At 41.0% G+C, this 22,699-nt stretch overlaps 1 protein-coding gene across 2 annotated transcripts in view; it reads left to right on the top strand.

The window, feature by feature from the left end:
* Positions 1–22,699, top strand: part of LOC132119603 (xyloside xylosyltransferase 1-like) — a 46,690-nt gene that overhangs the window by 7,727 nt on the left and 16,264 nt on the right. For both annotated transcript variants that reach the window (XM_059529710.1, XM_059529711.1), the window contains 2 exons: positions 2,689–2,836; positions 20,727–20,859. In XM_059529710.1, the coding sequence (XP_059385693.1) occupies positions 2,689–2,836; positions 20,727–20,859 (281 nt within the window). The remainder of the gene's footprint in view (positions 1–2,688; positions 2,837–20,726; positions 20,860–22,699) is intronic.

Here is a 22,699-nt window from a genome sequence, read left to right as displayed (position 1 = left end):
GGAAGAGATAGTCGATTCCTGCAGTTACTCAATCTATAAAATGAACATAGCATTTACTGGTTTAGTTTCGGTTCCTATTTATTACTTCTTTTGAAGTGAAATGGCAGTTTTATTGGAACTGAAATGAATGAATCAGTCCTCTTTGAAGTTCTTATAAACAAGTTTTGTTTCCTGTTATTTCTAACTGCTTCTGCATTATTTACCAGTGGCTTTAAAGGTGATATCACAAATAAACTATGATAGAATATTAAATGCATTGCTCCCAAACTTGATATTTGAGCAGATTTGTTTTTTTAAATGTATTATACTCACACTGTATTTATTTGATCAAAAATACAGTAAAAACAATAGTATTGTGAAATAATAATAATAATAATAAATGTTTTCTATTTAAATCTATTTTAAGATGTAATTTATTCCTATATGACAAAGCTGAATTTTGAGCTTTTTGCATTACTCCAGTCTTTAGTATTAGATGATCCTTCAGAAATCATTCTGATATTCTGATTTGCTGCTTAAGAAACATTTTAGTTTTCATTGTTGAAAACATTGTGCTTCTTTTTTTTGTGGAAACTGTGATACTTTTTTTCAGGTTTTTATGATGAATAGAAAGTAATAAAAAGTATTTATTTGAAGTAAAAATATTTTTTAACATTATGTTTTGCTGTCATTTTTGAACAATTGAATGTGTCTTTGGTTCTTTCAGGAATCCCAAACTTTTGAATGAAATTCTTTATCGAAATTCTCTAATTCTATTTGGAGTTTGCAACAGATATTTTATTACATCGGATTATATCTTTTGACTGAAAAGCGAAGCACATTCTGTAAGTAAAAAATTTCTACAAGTCTAAAGATGCAAGGTCTTTGCATGTGTTTTTCAGTTTTTTGTATTCGCCATTCTTTCCTATCAAAATGCATGCTACGGATGCGAAAACGCAAAAAATGTAACCTTGATCTGAATTTTTTTGATGGATGAAAGTTTTGGAGGCAGTGTGTAAACATGACGTGACATGAAACAACGTGAGGTCGTTTTTATTTTTCAACGGGCGAAAAATTCATACAAAAATTTCGGACTTACATTTACATTTAATCATTTAGCAGACGCTTTTATCCAAAGCGACTTACAAATGAGAACAATAGAAGCAGTCAGGTCAACAAGAGAACAACTACAGTATACAAGTGCCATGACAAATCTCAATTAGTCTAGTATAGAACACATAGCCAGGTTTTATTTATTTTTATTTTTATTTTTTTTGTAAATGAAAAGACAAGAAAAGGAAAAGTGCTAGTGTTAGTTGGTTAAGTGCAGGCAAAAAAGATGAGTCTTTAGATGTTTCTTGAAAATGAGTAAAGACTCAGCTGTACGAATTGAGATTGGGAGGTCATTCCACCAGCTGGGCACAGTCCAGGAAAAGGTCAGTGAGAGTGACTTTGAACTTCTTTGGGATGGCACCACAAGGCGTCGATCACTTGCAGAGCGCAAACTTCTGGAGGGCACATAAGATTTAACCAGTGAGTTTAGGTATGTTGGTACCGTGCCAGTGGTCGTCTTATAGGCTAGCATCAGTACCTTGAATTTGATGCGAGCGGTTACTGGTAGCCAGTGTAACCTGATGAGGAGAGGAGTAACGTGAGCTTTTTTCGGCTCATTGAAGACAACCCTCGCTGCTGCATTCTGGATCAATTGCAGAGGCTTGACAGTACATGCAGGAAGGCCCGCCAGGAGAGCATTACAATAGTCCAGTCTGGAGAGAACAAGAGCTTGGACAAGAAGTTGGGTTGCTTGCTCTGACAGGAAGGGTCTAATCTTCCTAATGTTGTATAAGGCAAACCTGCAGGACCGGGTCGTTGTAGCAATGTGGTCTGTGAAGCTTAACTGATGATCCCTCACAACTCCTAGGTTTCTGGCTGTCCTCGAAGGAGTAATGGTTGACGAGCCCAGCTGTATAGAGAAGTTGTGATGAAGCCATGGGTTAGCTGGAATCACCAGGAGTTAAGCTGAAGGTGATGGTCATTCATCCAGCTAGAAATGTCACTCAGACAGGCTGAAATGCGAGCAGCTACCGTCGGGTCGTCTGACTTTTTGAAGAAACTGTGTTTCGAAGAAAATCTGCCTTTATATACAACAAATATTTGTCTAACTACTTTTGCACTTTCTTGCACACAAATGAGACTAAACTTTGTTGTAGTATTGAATGTGTTTCTTGAATTTGAGCTTGTGCTGAATTAGTGCTTTTGTTTCGCCAACTGAAGGAGGATTTCTAATTCTATGGCAGAAACATATTACCTTTGGAATCAAAACCTTAATGGGAAATCTGTGATGAATGAACAGCCCCCCTCACCCCGCCACATCAATCCTCTTTGTGCAACTTAGCATTAGATACACATTATCTGATTGTACGAATTGAGTCGACGCCAAAGCCTTGAGCAGGATTGGGGGGCCGATTTCACTGCAGACAAACACTGGTATTGTGTGTTTTCAATGAAAGGAACAGTAAAAGACACCTGTCAAGGTTCACTGAGCCAAATAGTGAACACCTTAGAATGAAATCTCAGTGCCAGCGAAGGGTAGAAATACAGCTCACTCCTGTTCTTCCATGCACAAATCTACAAATATGTAGTGTCAGTGTCACTAGGGTCACAAAAATACCCTTGTTTAACACGGATATTGTCTGTTATCTGTTCCAGGTGGTGTTTCACAATGTAGATGCCCTTACTGAGAAATTATTCCCCATCGTGGAGTCCATGCAGAAACACTTTAGTGCAGGTTCTGGCGCATACTATAGTGACGCCATCTTCTTCCTGTCGGTGGCGATGCATCGCATCATGCCTGCAGGTGAGCTGCATGACTTCATGTGTTGAGTTGTTAATCGGCATAAGAAAAGCAATTGAAACTTTTGGTTTGCTGTTGATTTTTGTTATGTTGAGCTTATATTGTATGGTAGAGTCGTGACAAATTTCAGCTTTGTCGACAATAAAACTAAACTACACTTAAAAGGTTCAAAAAACGGAATTGCAAGAATAATGACATCGAACCACATAAATTATTTTTATATTGTTTTTTGTCTTAATTGTTGAGAAGACAAGTTTTTAATGATTATACCAAAAATCAAACCAAAAATGATACTTTTTTTAGTAGTAGTAGTAGTGGTATTGTTTTTTTCTTCAAATTTTTTTTAAACCTTGAGAAAGCAGGTTATTAAGTAAAACTTTTAAAAACAAGCTAAATTATACTCTATTATGATTATTGATAAAAATAGTATTTTTTTTGTCTTTTTTGTCTCTCTTTTAAAACCTTATGAAAACAGATACTCAAGTATAAACAAGTATACTCAAATTAATACTTTAATAATAACATTTAATTATTATTTTGGTGTATTTTTTATAATTTTTTCGTGTATAGTGTATAACTCTTGCTCATTTCTAAGTGCTCTATTAAATCATATCTTTTTAAGTGAATAGACAAATTTGTTTTGTTTAAACTTTTCATGCAATTTTGCTTTGTCACCTTTAGCACTTCCAGTTTATGTTTACAAGTTATAATCTGTCTGTTTTGTAAATCATAATTATTATCCTGATTAAATTAGGACTAAGCCACTTTTTCTTAAATGTATTGTGACCCAACTTTTCCATTTCAAAAGAGGCAGCTGCAGAACATTCGGTGTTCATGTAAACTTCCCCTTCACACTTCCTCCTCACATTTTAACCATGTATTCTAAAGGTCAGTACATCCGGCCATCCTGAAAGCGGCCCTCAATCAGTCAGGCCGTGAATGGATTTGGAAACGAGGCCGCTGATGGTGTCAGATGTGCCGACTCAATCACAGGTGCTGAATTGGCATATGGCACGGTGCTGGGCAGAGAGGACGGAGGGAGGGGGGCAGGACGGGGCGGGACTGTTCAGTCCATCGTCCTCTGTGACACTTCTGCTTCTCGCACACAGAGCCATCGGCCACTCACTCTCTCACTCTCTCTCACGCTAAAACAAATGGGTATCCGTTTGAGATTTTTACATAATGAACATTAAAGTGTATATCTGACAAATTTTCTACATAGCTGTGCTAGCTTATGTTTCTTGCATCACTCTGCAGTCTCTTTTCTTCATTGCCGATAAAAATATTTTAAACTGTCCATTTAAGCTAAAAGTCTGAAAATGCTTCTATTGTGCAAATTATTATTATTATTTTATTAGCGTGATTTGAGAAACATCCAAAGAACAGATTTATGCTGATTCTATTTAAATAAATTCATATTAAAAAGATTAAATAAAATATTAGCAAATATTTAATCCTACAAGTTCAATAAATATATATATATTTTTTTTTACTTATATACAGTATAGTGTTAAAATGCACACCCAAAATGAATGCTAAGTGCTTTGCATCTTTAGTAAGCATTGCTTATTTATTTATTAAAGCTATAGTCAGTTATTATTTTTTACTGAAAGTTCTAAATGGAATTCAAAAGCATTTTAAGTGAAAAAAAAACATATTTTTCTAAAATTATAATACAGCTTACAGTCTCTCCCTTGTTGTTCACCTTGTTGCTCTGAAAGTTTTCTTTGGCCAGTGTCCTTTGAAGACACTACGCATGAGTTCACTCAGTCACCACTGCACCAGAATGCCTTAAAGATGTCAGATGCCACCTGTGGAAAATAAAAAGTCTGAACTAGCAACAACACTCAGAACCTATAGTTGACCCTGGGAATTGGAACGTTTAGAATGAATGCACATTCTACGAACTGAGATTCACTGAAAACAGCTGCCAGCACCTTAGTAAGGCCAGCAGGAATGTTCGGGTCGATTTGTTTGCGAATTTCTGTCTGGCATTTGAGTCCATTTTTACTGAGAAGATATCTGAAATGAAATGCTTTAGAAACTTAAGATTCAGAAATCGATAGCTTGTTGCTCAATAGTGGAGTTTTTGTTAGTTTTAAAGTCAGTACCCTTTGAATGTGTGCGTGTTTAATATGTGCATCTACTTGGTCAGAAACTCTCTCCTGAGTTGTACACTTTTCAGCTTGATTCAGTGGGTCGTGTAGAGCCTGTGATTTCAGAATTGAGCCATTTATATCTGCAGGGGTGCCAAAACATGCTGTCGAAGTGATGTGTGCGTTTGTTTGTGTGTGGAAGCTTGAAAGGGAGTTGAGAGCGTGGCTTGTGGTGAGAATGTGTCTTGGACTTTTTTATGATTGAGTTGTTACTTGCACGTTTTGAATTTCTGCGATAGACAAACAATTTGGAGGTTGACTGGAAGTAGGTCATCTCACTTTGTTCTCCTGTAGGTCATTGAAATGGAAATTATCCAGGTGTGCATATGAATACTGTCCATATTGATTCAAGTCCTCACAATTGGATAAGCAATGCACATTCAGAAAGTTTAGATACAGCTTGTCAGTACTGTCTCTTTTTAATGTACCCTTCTGTTTCTTTGATCCGATAAGGCATAAGTGCATTGATCCAATCAGGCAAATTCACATTCAGCATCTTGTAAACATTTATCAAGAAAATATCTCACTAGTAACTTAACTATTTACAAAACCCTTTTAACGATTGTGGTAAGTCAGATTTTTAAATAAGTTTTTGAAACAAGTCCCTAATGCTCATCAAGGCTGCATTTATTTGCTCCATACAGTAAAACAGTTATTAGAATTTAAAATAACTGTTTTCTATTTTAATATATTTTAAAATGTAATTTATTCCTTTGACAATGCTGAATTTTCAGCATTGTCCTTCAGAAATCATTCTAATTTGCTGATTTGCTGCTTACAAAGGATTTCTTCTTCTTATTATTCATTTTAAAAACAGTCGTGCTGCTTAATATTTTTGTAAAAATCATGCTTATTCATTTTTTTTTTTTTTAGGATTCTTTAAGTAAAGTTCAAAAGTACGACATTTATTTGAAATGTAAATCTTTAGTGACTGACATTTTACTGTTACTTTTGAATAAAGTTGAGTAAAAGTATATGTTTTTAAAGAAACATTTAAAAACAAATTATTACTTTTGACTTATCTTAATTCCTACATATTAAAATAATATATATATATATATTTTTTATATATATATATATATATATATATATATATATATATATATATATATATATATATATATATATATATATATATATTTACATTAAGGAGTTCAGATTAACATTGCACATACATAACAAAAGTATGTTTATGTAATATGTATGTATTTACATTAACCTAGATTAATAAATGCTGTAAAAATTGTAAAAAATGGTTGTGTTGTATTAGTTACCTAATGCATTAATCAATGGAGAACCTAATTATAAAGTGCTACCATTTCACTTTTTTAAATGTTTTATGCCATCTTCTTTAATGTTTCGTTGTTCATATTGTAATTGAAATAAATCTCAGCATTAAATTCACTAATTATTAACTCTTATTTTGTTCCAAGCCCATATGAAAATAATTGTGGAAGTTATTTTGAAAGCTCTTCACTTTCCATACAGTTGTAGTTCAGAATTACCATGGCTGTTTACCTTGTGTGTTCCACAGGCAAATTAAGTGTTCATGGTTTTTGGTGAATTGTCACTTTAACCGTGAAATTATTATTATTATTATTATTTTTTTTACTTTTTTTGACCCACTGACTAAATACTCAAACCCACCTTAAGGAATTTCATCCTGATTACTCCGATTTCTCTGTACATCTGGAGGAGGTCTGTCTCTCTCCCCCCGTCTCTCCCGCCAGGCTTATTCCGGTCATTGACTCTTTAGCAACAGGGCAGTCAATACCAGCCCGCTGAGAGGCTGAATAAGTGAGCCCTGAGGAATAGACTGACACCATCCGTCTCACTTTAGACCTTGATCCCTGGAAGACCACTGGCCTACTGAGCAAAAATTAGGTCTAAAGGAGCAAGATTCGTTTTTTTTTAAAGATTTTTATGTTTCTTCGTTCTTTTGAAACCTGAGGTGGGAGGGGGGGATGCTAAGCACATGCCCAGGGATTTTTTTAAAATAAATGCTCTAGTTTTATGTTCTGTCATATTGCTGTGAGGGATTTGGCTGTTCATTAAAGGAATATTGTGCCTAAAGGCGAGCAGCTGGTATATTAGCTGCATAGCCTAAGTGACAACAGGAGCTGTGAAAATAATTGGCCCTTGTTTCAAGTGGCTATGAATCTCCTTTTATTGTGAAGCAGTGGCATGTGTTCGGTAGCTCGTGAGGGAACAGAAAGCCTATGTTTTAAAACTCTTTTGCTGTTTCAAGAACAATGTGTTTGTCAACAAAGTCTGCTACTTTGATGTTTTTAGCAGTTGTTTTTATTGTGTCTGTCGCCACTCAGAAAAAATGCTGGGTTGTTTCAACACAAATTTGGGTCAAATATGGACTAACCCAGCTGTTGAGTTAAATTTTGAAATTAAATTTGACCCAAAGTTGGGTTTAAACAACCAAGCATTTTTTAGAGTGTGGTAAACAGATCAACAAGAACATCTAAAGCTAGATATTTAAATGTTTATTCCCAGTGATGTCTTTGATGCCATTGATCTATTGGAGGTTTCAACACAAGCTGCTATACAGGTTAAAACTGTTTACTAACCAGACACGAAATAACAAGAATGCCAATCAATCACAAAACAAATCAGAACAGTTCTGCTTGTTTATGAGCCATAGCAAACATTAATTATACTGCAGCTTTTTATGCTTGTGAGTAGTGTTAATTTCGTCACCTATTTTTAATTTAGTCTTAGTCTTGTGCCAAATGTCCTTGTTAGTTTTAGTCATATTTAGTCATTCACATATCTTTTTTTGTCAGTCAAGTTTTAGTCGACTAAAGTCTCGTCATTTTAGTCTAGTTTTAGTCAAAAGAAAACTCAAGGTATCTTAGTCGACTAAAAGTCTTTTAATTTTAGTCTAGTTTTAGTCAAAATTTTTTAGTGTTTTTTTTAAATAACACATTATTACTGATAAACATTTCAGTAAAAAAAGTGTTTCACATATCTCAAACATTGGTTAAATGTCATAATTACCTGACAAAATACACTTGTTGAATGATTTTTGTTGGATGCAAATGTTAAATGTGTCTGGTTTTCAAATTCTGATTTAGGAGACACATTCACAAATGATTAACCTGATCACAATTTTTTACTTTATTGATACTGCTTTTAATCGTAATGCAAAGACCGATCATCGGGACATAAGCTGTCATATACAATAAAAGAGCCTGCGCAGCAACACGAAATATAATTTAACACAAAAAGCCTGCCTAGACGGTGGACTTGCGCTCAGGAATTTTTTTTTATCTTGTATTTTTTGAGCAGCGTTTGGACAAATTCTTTTTACGCACACACTATTTTATTTCTTGATAACAGACCGCTGCTAACTATAACACACAAATATCGAGCCTCTTCCTTCGACATAGCATGTCGTCGGCGCTCTTGTTCGCTTCAGGTGTTGTGTGTTCAGCAGTTTCGTGTTGCAGCCACAGGCTGGCAGCAACAGCAGTATGAGACCTGTAACTTGAGCAACAGCGCGAAGCCGCAAACTCGTTCTGAATTTTTAAAGGCGTAACAGTTGATGAAAAAGCAGAGACGATTGTAGACGAAAATGAAGAGACATTTTATCTTAGTTTTTATTTTATGCAAAACATTTTCGTTTCGTCTTTTTTCGTCAACAATAATGCATGTTAATTTAGTCTTAGTCAGTGTTTTTGGACAGTGGTGCAGTCTTGTCATTGTCTCGTCTTAGTCATTAAAAAAAAGGTTGTTGACGAACATATTTCGTCTCGTCTGACGAAATTAACACTAGTTGTGAGATATGATTCAAAACTTTTTTAAAAAAAATACATAAGGTGAGGTCCAGTGACATTTTAGTGTTGAAAGGGCTGTCTGGCACGACACCACAGAGATAAAATATATTTGTGACCCTGAACCCTGAATAAGCGAGATTTCCATTGATGTATGGTTTATTAGGATCAGACAATATTTGGCAGAGAGATAACTATTTGGAAATCTGGAATCTGAGGGTGCAAAAAAAAAAAATCTAAATACTGAGAAAAACGCCTTTGAAGTTGTCCAAATTAATTCTTAGCAATGCATATCACTAATCAAAAATTAAGTTTTGATATATTTATGGTAGGAAATTTACTAAATATCTTAATAGATTTGTTTTATTTTTAAAATAACATTCAGTATTATTTATTAATATTAATAATCAGTTTTTTATTTGTATATTTTCAGTTTTCATTTAAATTTTTAGGTTAAGTTATAAGAGGTGGTATGGAAGCCCAGGTTTCTTTGACCGTGGCCTTCAGCTCATCTGCATTTTTTTGGTCTTTTTTTTTTCTAATTTTCCTCTTGACAATACCCCATAGATTCTCTATGGGGTTCAGGTCTGGTGAGTTTGCTGGCCAGTCCAGCACACCAAAACCATGGTCATTTAACCAACTTTTGGTGCTTTTGGCAGTGTGGGAGGTGCCAAATCCTGCTGGAAAATGAAATCAGCATCTTCAAAAAACTGGTCAGTAGAAGGAACCATAAAGTGTTCCAAACTTTCTTGGTAAGCGGTTGCAGTGACTTTGGTTTTCAAAAAACACAATGGACCAACACCAACAGATGACATTGCACCCCAGATCATCACAGACTGTGGAAAGTTAACACTGGACTTCAAGCAACTTGGGCTATGAGCTTCTCCACCCTTCCTCCAGACTCTAGGACCTTGGTTTCTAAATGAAATGCAAAACTTGCTCTCCCCTGAAAAGAGGACTTTGGACCAATGGGCGACAGTCCAGTTCTTCTTCTCCTTAGCCCAGGTAAGACGCCTCTGACATTGACTGAGGTTCAGCAAATTCCTTGACACGTCTGTGTGTGGTGGCTCTTGATGCCTTGACCCCAGCCTCAGTCCATTCCTTGTGAAGTTCACTCATTCTTGAATCGATTTTGTCATAAGGCTGCGGTTCTCTTGGTTGGTTATGCATCTTTTTCTTCCACAATTTTTCCTTCCACTCAACTTTCTGCTAACATGCTTGGATACAGCACTCTGTGAATAGCCAGCTTCTTTGGCAATGAATGTTTGTGGCTTACCCTTCTTCTGAAGGGTGTCAATGATTGTCTCCTGGACAACTGTCAGATCAGCAGTCTTCCCCATGATTGTGTAACCTAGTGAACCAAACTGAGAGACCATTTTTAGGGCTCAGGAAACCTTTGCAGGTGTTTTTAGTTGATTAGTTGATTGGCATGTCACCATATTCTAATTTGCTGAGATGAATTGAATTGGTGGATTTTTGTTAAATGTGAGCCAAAATCATCACAATTAAAAGAACCATAGACTTAAACTACTTCAGTCTGTGTGCATTGAATTTATTTAATATACAAGTTTCACAGTTTGAGTTGAATTACTGAAATGAACTTTTCCACGGCATTCTAATTTGAGATGCACCTGTATTCTTTTACCACTTGAGATATTTTTCTGGCTGATGGAGAATGTCCAGATAAGACCAGGTTTTAATCTCAAAAAGAAGTTGACCTCTATCAGCCTATATCACATGCTGTTGTTTTCACTGAGAAAGACGACAAAGCCATAATCCACAGAGAACAGATGGAATTCCACCTGCTCCTTACTTTTTGTGAGGAAAGTAAAGTAGATTACTTGGATTATTGTTATTCACCTTAATAGGGTTTCAAATTGTGAATACACAGTACATTTGCAAGAGGATTATATCTAAAAATAAGGAAAAACCTGAAAGAGTCAAATATCTCCCAAGATGATGCTGTTAAAAGCTAGTTAAAAAGTCTAAAACACAGCCACTCTTTTAAAATTATGTCAAGCTTCGGCGCCCCTAGTCATTTTAGATGACAAGGCTATTTTTGAGCATGTTCAACTGTGTGTTCCCTTGCCTGTAAACGTGCTGTGAATGTCCTAGATGTGTATGTACTTCGCTAAAACTAGAAAATGTGTTTATGAGGCTCAATAGGCATATCTCCAGCACCCTGGGCTATGATGGAGCTGGTGAACTTAATGTGGACCCGTTCCTTGAAAGGCATTATGGCTTCAGGCTGCAGAGGCCCAATGAGATGACTTAGCAGTGGTTAATGCTTCAAAGGCGCATTTTAACCTGCTTGCTGACATGGTGTGCCCTCCAGTGCACACCAAGCCTCTGTGGCTCATCCTGCCCAAAGCGATTGTTCCTCTTTTGATCTGGTATACTGTGACGCATGGATTTTGTTTTTTGGAGTTTGTAAGCAACTCTGTTTTAGATGGTTAAAATGGTCCTTGTTCAAACTGGGGAGTTAAGTTTGGCCTTTGGGATTTGATCATTTCATTGTTTTTTTCAATTTCAGAAGTTTCAGCACTACTTTTGGCACCAATTGAATACTATTTACAACTGCCAGACTTTGTTATAAAAATTTTGGGTGTTGATAATAGCTGATAATTACTTTTATTATGGCAAATAAGTAACATCATGGGCGATATTATAAGGCTACACTGCCTGTTTTTGTTGTTGTTTTTAATAGTGCTCTGCTAAATATAGTCATGTCAGAACAAAATGTACAGTAGAAAAGATAATTATGGTTAACAGTAAGTTCTTTTTTCTTAACATAAGTTAATGCATTAGCAATGCAGAACTAACTTTTTACAGCATTTTTTCATCTTTGTTAATAGACATGCAATTTTTCATTGTTCATGTTAGTTCACGGTGCATTAGCTCATGTTAACAGATAATTTGCTTATCAAGGCTGCATTTTATAAAAATATATTGTTAAATAATTTTACAATTTAGTATTTTTTTCTTTTTCAGTATATTGTAAAATGTAATTTATTGCTGTGCTGGTAAAGCTTTTCAGCAGCCATTACTCCAGTCTTCATGTGATTCTTCAGAAATCTTTCTAATATACTGATTTGCTCAAGAATTTTTTTTTATTATTATTATCAATGTTGAAAACAGTTGTGCTGCTTTTTGTGTGAAAACGTACTCGGTTACTAAACGTAACCTCGGTTCTCTCTAGAAGAGCGAACGAGTACTGCGTCTTAGCTAAGACGCAACGGGAAAAGTCTCTTTTCACGAAATACTGAAGCAAATAATTATCCTTAATTTTGTATTTTTGTAAAGCGCATTTGCAGCAGTACACAGCCATAGGCGAGACGGCTCGTTCGCTCATTGGCTTGTTCTGCGGCAACTGCACAGCCTATCGAGCGCAGGCTGATGCAACATCAGACCAATAAGGGGCTTCGCGCCCTTCTTGCCACTTCCCGCCGAAACGGGTGTGGCTCAACCTATAAAAGGAGCTCGAAAAGGCTGACTCACCTGATTTATTTCATCGCCGAAGCGAACCAGAGTGAATCGTACGCACGGCAGAGAACGCAGTACTCGTTCGCTCTTCTAGAGAGAACCGAGGTTACGTTTCGTAACCGAGTACGTTCTCTTACGAGAGCTCTCTCGTACTGCGTCTTAGCTAAGACGCTACGGGAACCCGATGTAAAACGCCATGCGCGCAGGGATCACACACCAATAAACCTGAAGCAACGCCCAGGATTTACAGTGCACAGTCACCTGAGGGACTCACAGAGAGTCCGGGACAGAAAAGGGGGAAAGCCCTCCGTCCCATATCTAGCAGCATCCGTAGATGCGGCAATATGACATCACACAGCCGAGGCAAGGCCTGACCAATGTGGCAATGCGGGTCTTACGCAATACTGCCCATATAACAGTCGGCAGCGCATAGCGCTCATGAACTCAGAATTCCCCTCAGGGCCCCGATTCTTCTATACCGACAGCAGCCTTGCTTGCAAGGCGGGAACCTCCAGGTTATAGAACCTGATAAATGTAGACGGCGAGGCCCAACCCGCCGCCATACATATATCCTGCAAGGAGATCCCAGTAGACCACGCCCACGACGAGGCGACGCCTCTTGTGGAGTGTGCTCGGACGCCCAACGGGCACTGAAGGCCCCTGGAAGCGTAAGCTAACGCTATGGCGTCAACTATCCATCTGGATAGAGTCTGTCTCGAAACAGCCATTCCCTTGGAACGTCCACCGAACGAGACAAATAGCTGCTCCGTCTGCCGAAAGGCAGCAGAGCGAGACACATAAGCTCTTAAAACCCTGACAGGGCAAAGAAGACTCGAGTCTCCATCCTCCCCTGACACCGGCAGGGCAGACAGGGCAATAACCTGAGCCCGAAACGGTGTGTTGAGGGATTTCGGCACATAACCGTGCCTAGGTTTGAGTATGACCCTTGAGTCATTGGGCCCAAACTCCAAGCACGACTGGCTCACCGAGAGCGCATGCAAATCACCCACACGCTTCACAGAAGCGAGAGCCAACAAGAATACTGTCTTGAACGACAGATGCTGAAGGCTAACCGATTGGATAGGCTCGAAAAGGGGACCCTTCAAGGCCTCCAAAACCGCCGCGAGGTCCCACATAGGGACTGACGGAGGTCTGGGAGGATTCAGCCTCCTAGCTCCTCTGAGGAACCGGATGACTAAATCGTTCCTTCCTATTGACTGACCGGACGCCGTTTCAGAAAACGCCGCGATGGCCGCCACATAAACTTTGAGCGTGGATGGGGCTCTGCCCTTATCCAACAGCTCCTGTAGGAAGGAGAGGACCTCCGTCACCTCACAACTAAGGGGTGAATAACCTCGAGCTGTGCACCAGCTGGAGAACACCGACCACTTTGAGGCATACAGACGTCGTGTCGATGGAGCTCTAGCCTGAGTGATGGTATTTAGCACTCCCACTGCGAGATCAGCGGGTAACCGTTGAGTGCCCATACATGGAGGGACCACAACTCCGGTTGAGGGTGCCAAATCGAGCCCTTGGCCTGCGAGAGGAGATCTCTCCTCAACGGTACCGGCCATGGGGCGACATCTGCTAATTGCATCAAATCTGGGAACCATGGTTGGTTCTTCCAAAGAGGTGCCACAAGCAGTATTGAACATCTTGTTTCTCTCACCCGTTCTATCACCTGCGGAAGGAGGGAGACGGGAGGGAACGCATAAAGCGGGCAGCACGGCCATTTCCGTGACAGCGCGCTTTCGTTCTTGGAAAAGAACGCGGGGCAGTGAGCGTTTTCGTGGGACGCAAAGAGGTCCCCCTCCGCCATGCCAAATCTCTCCCACAACAGCCGGACTGTTTGCGGGTGTAGAGACCATTCGCCCGTAGGGACATTGCCTCTGGACAGCCTGTCTGGACCCAGATTCTGCAGTCCAGGCACATGCACTGCTCTCAGCGAGCGCACGTTGTGTTGAGCCCAAATCAGGAGGCGTTCTGTCAGCCTGCACAGGTTTCGGGACCCGAGACCGCCCTGGCGATTTATGTAGGACACCACGGACATGTTGTCCGAACGGACTACGACGTGGTGATCCTTGATATGGGGACAAAAGCGCGTCAGCGCGTTCTCCACTGCCAGCATTTCCAGGCAGTTGATATGATGGAGCTTTTCCCGTTCTGACCATAGGCCAAAGGACGGTCTGCCTTCGAGCAGCGCTCCCCATCCCGAAGTGGAGGCGTCCGTCGACACCATTTTCACACTCGGGGAAGCCCCCAGGCTTACACCTGATCGGTACCAGCCGTTCGCTGTCCAAGGTGCTAGAGCCGCAACACAGCTCTGATCAACCTTGAAATGCAGCCGGCCAGACGCCCACACTCTGCGCGGCACCCGAGCCTTCAGCCAGAACTGCAGGGGGCGCATGCGGAGCGGGCCCAGCCGCAGAACCGGAGATGCTGAGGCCATGAGACCCAGCATCTTTTGACAGTGTTTGAGCGTCACAGTCACGCCGCAGCGGAAAGAACTCGCTGCACGCTGAATGCCCATCGTGCGCTGTGGTGACAGTCGCGCCGTCATGGAACACGAGTTCAGAACTATACCCAGAAACAGGATCGTCTGACTGGGGTTCAGCGAACTCTTCGCCCAATTGACACTGAGGCCGAGCTTCTCGAGGTGATCGAGTAAAACGGCCCTGTTGTCCACGAGCTCCGCTCGTGATCGGGCCAGAACCAGCCAGTCGTCCAAATAATTCAGCACTCGTATGCCTCTGAGTCTGAGAGGAGCGAGCGCTGCATCCATGCACCTCGTAAACGTACGAGGAGCTACGGACAAGCCGAATGGCAGGACTGCAAACTGGTATGCCTGGCCCTCGAAGGCGAATCTCAAAAACCGCCTGTGGTTTGACGCTATCTGTATTTGAAAATAAGCGTCCTTCAGATCTATTGACATGAACCAGTCCCCTCTGCGAATCTGCGCGAGGAGCTTCCTGGTCGTGAGCATTTTGAAACTGCGTTTCATCAATGCCTTGTTCAGCTGTCTTAGATCCAGTATGGGCCTGAGACCCCCGTCTCTCTTGGGCACCAGAAAGTATCTGCTGTACAGCCCCCCCTCGCTTTGAGCTTGAGACACAGGCTCTACAGCCCCTTTGCTCAACAGTTTTGATATTTCGGCCCGAAGTATGTGTGCTACTTCTGTTTTGACCATAGTTTCGACGCGCGCTGAAAAGCGCGGTGGGCGTCGAGAAAACTGTAGCGAGTAGCCTCTCTTTATAATGCCTAGCACCCAATCCGAAACCCCTGGAAGCGCTGACCATGCATCTGCATGAATGGCTAAGGGCTGGATGCGACACGCGCTCTGTTGACTGGGCAACGGCGGCGCTCGAGTGTGCTGCGCATCTGAGGCGGGGAGCGCGCTGATCACAGCGGGCAGATCGCTCATCCTCGACCCCGTTCCGGCGCTTAACCGACTGGAGGGAGGCTGAGCGGGTCCCGTGGGACTCGATATATCTGCGAGTAACCGTGGGCTGCATGTGTGAACTTTTACCACTTTCAACTCGCCATCTGCCTGTGCAGAATGTACGTGCACGGGCCTCGTTTTTACAGAAGCCGATCTGTGTCGATCTTATGTGCGCTAGCCCTGTGTGCAGGGCTGTGCTTACATGCGGGGATGGGCACTGGGTAGTGGGCATCGTCACTGCATTCAAAGCACCATCGGCCGTGGCCGGACGAGCGTGCACGGGTTTCGTTTTTACAGAAACCACATGACGCGTGTGACATAGTAATTGTGGGCACTGAGGGGTGAGCACGTTTACTATGTAGTGTGCGCGACCGACTTGAGTCGACATTATGGGCGCAGGCCCTGTGTGTAGGGCTGTGCTTACATGTGGAGATGGGCACTGAGGAGTGGGCATCGTCACAACATTTATAGCACCATCGGCCGTGGCCGGAACACCAGAAAAAACACTCTTTTTGTGAAACATCTGGGTAGCCGTGATAACGGCTTTTGTGTGCAGGCAAGCGGGCACTCGTGCAGGCTTGCGCATTGCAGAAGACACTGAGGCAGTCACAACTCTTGGAACTGCAACAGCGGCGCGCTTGGGTGAGAGCTCGGCCGCAGCGGAACTCGAACACCGGCGCTTTCCCAGCAGTGCTAGGATGCTTTCGGGGCTTCTGGCTTCACCGCAATCCTCTGTCGCGGCTCCCGCGGCGCGGGGCGACGGCTCGAAGAGCGAGAACGGGGTCCCGAGCTGCGTTGCTGACGCTGTCGTGATGGCGCAGCAGGAGGCGGTGGGCGTGACTGAGAGCTCTGTGGGGCCGGTCTAGAGCGGCTAGCTGCAGAACTGGAGCGCTTCGGCAAGAAGTGGTTGAACGCCTGTGAAGCTTTCTGGTCCTCTGCGAATCTCTCCACAAACTCGTTGACGGAAGATCTAAAGAGGCCGGCAGGAGTTAGCGGAACGTCAAGAAACGCAGCGCGCTCAGACTCCTTGATGTCAGAAAGCGTCAGCCACAAATGCCTCTCAGCCACCGTAGCGGAAGCCATAACCCGTCCCATGGCCTGTGCAGCGGACTTAGTAGCGCGGAGGGAGAGATACGAAGCACTCCTCAGATCCGCGAGACAGATCGCTTCAGGTCCCATCTCATCCAGCTTGCGGAGAAGATCGCCCTGGAAAATCTGTAGCGTCGCCATGGTGTGTAACGCAGACGCAGCCTGCCCAGCAGCAGAGAATATCCGTGCGAGCAGCGATGACGTCATGCGGCAGGCTTTGGATGGCAACGCCGCCTTAGTCCGCCGTCCAGCAGAGGGCGGGCAAAGGTGCGCTGCTATAGCCTGTTCCACCGGCGGAAGTGACAGGTAGCCTCTGTTCTTAGCACCCTCCAGTGTGGAGAATGCTGACGAAACAGATGAGCGGATTCTCGCCGAGAATGGAGCGTCCCAAGCCTTCGCCACTTCTTCGTGAAGCTCAGGAAGAAAAGGGGCGTGTTTTGAGCTTGAGGAAGAGCGCTCATCCGGAAGATAGCTACCATCCAGCCGGGAACGTGAAGGGGGCGCTGGTGCAGACCACTCGAGGCCGAGGCTCGCCACGGCCAACGAGAGTACACGCATCAGCTCCTTATCGATATCCCCCCGTCTGCTGGGCCTCTGAGCAGCGGGCGCGAGATCCACGGAGCTCGCCCAACCCTCACTGCCCGAAGCAAGCAGAGAGCACGTGTCTTCTTCCTCCGACGCGGGCCTGAGATCCACTTCCTCCGATGACGCGTCGGCAAGCAGCGGACGCTGAGCATCGGGAAGCGATGCAGGGGAGACCGGCGAAGCGGAGGGAACCGGCGAGCTCGGCCGAGCTGGAGGCGGTTCTGGTAGGCGCTGCGAGCGGCGCTTCTTACGGCGCTGCGGCGCAGCGGATGATGCAGGCTTCGAGAAGGATGCCAGGCGAGTCCTCAGAGTCACCATAGGCATCAACTCGCAATGAGGACATCCGCCATCAGTGAGCGCGAGCGCTGCATGGTCTTCACCCAGACAGGAGACGCAGATGACGTGACGATCTCCTTCGCTGAGCGGGGTTCTGCACGAGCCGCACGAAGGCATCTTTAAAAAGACGCAGCTCTTTTGTGAATGTGCGTCGCAGGGCGAACACACACACAGAATATTACAGAACAAGGATTGTAAAGGATATGGGCGCCGGATAGCGCAGCAGGAACGGCAGTGGAAGGCGGCGGTGCCAGCGGCTTCAGGATGGCTCGTCCTGCTGATATGCTCTTCCAGACAGCGCTTGCTTCCTCGTGATCCAGCGATGCGTGAGCTTCGCTGAAGAGATGAAAAATCAGGTGAGTCAGCCTTTTCGAGCTCCTTTTATAGGTTGAGCCACACCCGTTTCGGCGGGAAGTGGCAAGAAGGGCGCGAAGCGCCCTTATTGGTCTGATGTTGCATCAGCCTGCGCTCGATAGGCTGTGCAGTTGCCGCAGAACAAGTCAATGAGCGAACGAGCCGTCTCGCCTATGGCTGTGTACTGCTGCAAATGCGCTTTACAAAAATACAAAATTAAGGATAATATTTTGCTTCAGTATTTCGTGAAAAGAGACTTTTCCCATAGCGTCTTAGCTAAGACGCAGTACGAGAGAGCTCTCGTAAGAGAACTGTGAACGTTTTTTCAGGATTATTTGATGAATTGAACAATCAAAAGTATAGCATTTATTTGAATCTTTCATAACATTCTAAATGTCTTTACTGTTACTTTTGATCAATTTGATGCATCCTTACTGAAAAATATTAGCCTAACGAAAAAAAAACAGGGTTCATACGGGGTTTGGAAAAGTATGGAATTGTTTTAAGTATTTTCGTGGTCTGGAAAAGTAAGGAAAAAGAAAGCAGAGTATGGAAAAATATTAGTGTTTCCTGACTTTTGCCCCATTTATTAATTTTTTTTTTTTTATAATCGAAATTAATGGAAATAAATTTATTGTACAAGAAGTAAGGTTTCATGGCAGCTGTTTTTTGATTCCTTTGTGATCGCCAAATATGAAAATGAATTCAAGCTGCAATTTTTCATTATGCAAAATGTAGGTTAGAAGTAGGGCTGGGTGATTTTCCCATTTTATTGATTAATTTGAATTTAATGTTTTGCCAATTTAATTTTTTAGAAATCAAGGAATCAAGATTTTGAACAGAATGCACTTTTGTGTTGACAAAGATGTGATACGGGCAGTTGCATAGAAAAAAAAAATGCAGGAAGATGGGGGTTAAACTTCCTTTAACTTGAGCGGCGTGTTTTTAGAGTGCGTTTCATGCTTGAGACGATGCAAGAGACACAAGTGCAGAATAAACTGCGGAAAAGCGGTGCAATCAAATGAAAGCCTGTAAAGAACTGCTACTGCATGTCTGATATTTCATGTTTGCTTCATGATGACATCAGTCTGAAAGCTGCTGTTCATTGTTTTTACAGAACAATTATAGTTAATAATAATCTACTGGTGTTTTACCTTCAGTCATTTTGAATTTGAATTACCTTGACCTTTGATATTTTTCTTGTATTATTTCTGAACACATAATATGTATAAGACAAGTTTGTGCGCTTGGAATAGAATTTTAATTGGACTAATTAGAGGGTTAGTAAAGAAAAAGCTACTTGAATCATGTTGTAGTTACATTTTCAAGTCCACTAGTCAAAAAAAAAAAAAACACCACAGTGTGGTTTCTTGGTCGCCACAGACTATGCATTGAAGAGACCTAAGGCCTTGATTATGGAAATCTCGCCCCAGTGAAAGCCAAACCATAAACACCCTTAAACTTGGTAAAAGTTATGCCATCAGCCTGTTTCGTGTCATGGTTTCTCCACCACCACAGAGGATGTGTTAAATTGGACATTAGGCCTTGATATTAGAGGTACTACCATAACAAAAGCAACATTTTGAGCAGGTGTATCTCTGTTAATTCATGTGCATCCATGCTTTCGTTTTATTCATAATAAGATGGCAGTGATACACAAAGGAATTAAGTTATATAAAACTAGAAATTGTAATGCGTAAGCATACAAAATATTCCCATGTGCATATGAAGTTTCTCAAAGGCACAAAAAAAGTTTATTTTGTGCATGTAAAAGTCTGTATTTATTTAATTATAATTTTTTTAATTAGGGATTCTGTATGTTATCACTTTGAGAGAATCTATGAAAAAACTGAAAAAAATAAAAATATTTACAGATGACTACTATATACCAAATATAAAGCTGAAAATAATGCTCTATGAACCATTTATGTTAAATATGATCTGAAAATCTATGAAAGGTTTGGAAATTTGATTCTGGAAAAGTATGAAATTTTGAAATGGAAAATGTGTAGGAACCCTGAAAAAAGTGCAGAGTTCTTAACACAGCTCATTAAACTGGGATAGGATAAATGATTTGAACATTTATAAAAAAGTTACATTTAAGTTTTGTTTTTGATCTCCATACACTATAGATTTGATTCCTGTTTCATACAAATTCAGCACTTGTCGTGATTTTATCATTGCTCATGAAGTGTTTTGTAGTTAGCCTGTGTGTTTGGAGGGGAGTGCTGAGATCGTTCATATTGATTCGTCCAGTTTCCGGTGATTGTTTGGAGAGATGTCAGGGTGAAATGCCTGACCAACTAAACAGCTTCGGCTGGCCGCTCTCTTTTCATTGTTCTAATTACAACAAGTATAGTTTTGGCCCCCTATGTTTTGCTTTCTGAATGTATGTCATTGTGTGTGTGGCCTCTTCTCCACAATGGTGCATCCAGAATGTTGTCTTGAGGGCTTTGTTGTTCAGTGTGCTCACATGAGGCCATCCGACGTGAGAAAACCCCTCCGGATGATGATGTTCCATCATTTGTTCATTAAGTTATAAGTTATAATATTGTATATCTGATTTACCACATGGAACACTGCTCACAACTTGTAGGATGTGATTATTTTGGTGTTCATTGATTTCATACAGATTTGCTTTACTTTTTCTTTCTTTCGCCCCGTAGAACTGAAGCACATTGTTCAGTTGGACCTGGACCTCAAATTCAGAAACAACATCAGAGACCTCTTCCAAGAGTTTAACCATTTCCCTGTGGAGGCTGTCATTGGAATTGCACGTGAAATGCAGCCAGTTTACAGGTATCTGACATAGCTCTGCATACAGAAAAGTAATTGTGTCCACAGTTTTCACATTTATATGCTCCTTACCAATAAATCTGCTGCATTCATACCAGAAAGTATGAAAAAAGTGCTGCACAATATATCGGTACCATATCGGTTATCGGCTGATGTTGATATTTAATTGTACATGCTCATTTCCCCAATGTATACATTTTAATTACCTTTGCATCATCTTTAAAAACATTATGAATCTTATAGTAGTTACATTTTAAAAGGAATCTGTAAATGGTTTTTTTTTCATACTGTGCATTATAATGTTAATTTTAGAAAATATAATTAAAAAAGAAAATATATTTTAAATATCTGAAAATAATATAACTATAATTATAACTTGAAACTAATTCTAACATACAATGCATTTCAGTGTTATTTTAGTAGTATTTATATTCTATCATAGTATTTTTTTTATTTTACATTTGCATATAAATGTATTTATTTGGCAGACACTTATCCAAAGCGACTTGCAGTGAATTCAAATTTTCTTTGTAACTTTATTTCAGTTTAAGCTTCAGTATTTTTAGTAGGTTTATTAAGCTTAAGAGTTAGCTGCCAATGCAACTTTTTTAATACAATTTTTATATTTCATTTCAGCTATATTTTTTATAGTTTCAGTTAAAAAACAAAAAGACTTTCCATATAAAAAGTACTATAATACCACATTGTTTTGTACAGCATGATGGTAGTACAATGGTATTCTTTGAAGGACAATCCATGAGTAAAAATGGAGGTCCATGATCATTTAGCCTCATGGTATATATCAAAATGTCATAGAGTTCCCATCTGATACATTACCATGGTATCATCACGGTACTGTTTTGTGTCATTAAGCTAGTATGATCTGTACCGTATATCATTAATACTGTATATAACATGGAAATAAAATAGAGGTGCACTTTGATTTTGCAAAATGGATGAGATTGGCAGCTCTAGCAAAGTTCTACTGTACAGTTTGATCAAAACTGCTTTTCCATAATCTGAAAGAGTCTTTGGACAACCTGTCGTCCTGGTTCACATCGCATACTGAACAGAATGTCGAAATGGTCTGATCTGTCTTGTAGCCTGGCAAAATCAAGCTGGGCATGAAACTGGGAACCGAATAGAGGTGGAATCCTTTTCACAGTGTTTTCCAAGAAGCATCGTGTGACTAGAGCTTTCAGGAAACCGTTTCTAATAGCTCCAGTGTTTAGACACCGAAACATGAGGAGGATTCTCAGATTGGTGATAAGAATTCACAAAGGAGGCTGCTTTTTCTGGTTGCTTTGTTTGTGTGATTTCTCTGTGTGCGTATATGTGTGAGAGAGAGACCGTAGGGGCTTGTGGCCTTAAAAAGAACCCCACAAACCCAACAGTGATGTTGTGTCTTCTTTGAAGCAAGCCGGTCTTGTTTAAACCGACTTTTACTTTTTCCTAGTTGATACACTTTTCGGCTTACTTATATAGGCATAATTGTGCTTAAACGGCTTTAATTACCAGGATCTTTAACTGAAAAGTGTCAAGATTTGCATGATTGAGCATACAGGCATGTTTTATCAGATTATTAGATCAGATTAATGTTGATGTTGATTAATGAGCAATTTACCACTGTACTTCACAGTATGAAAGTAAATGGCGCCATAGTCACCACTGGTCCCTTGTTGAATGAGGCTTCCCATAAATATTTCCATCAGACCTGCCTCACCTCAGTGAGGGCCACAAGTCAAGTCCTTATATAAGAAACCAGCAAATCGTAGCAAGTACATCTCCATGTTAAAAGAATACTTCACCCAGAACTGAAAACCTTGACATGTTTTACTCACTA

The sequence above is a fragment of the Carassius carassius genome, chromosome 38 (genome assembly GCF_963082965.1).
Source record: "Carassius carassius chromosome 38, fCarCar2.1, whole genome shotgun sequence".
Taxonomy (NCBI): Eukaryota; Metazoa; Chordata; class Actinopteri; order Cypriniformes; family Cyprinidae; genus Carassius; species Carassius carassius.
Note: the sequence above shows the minus strand (reverse complement) of the source record. Positions and strands in the feature narration are given on the sequence as shown.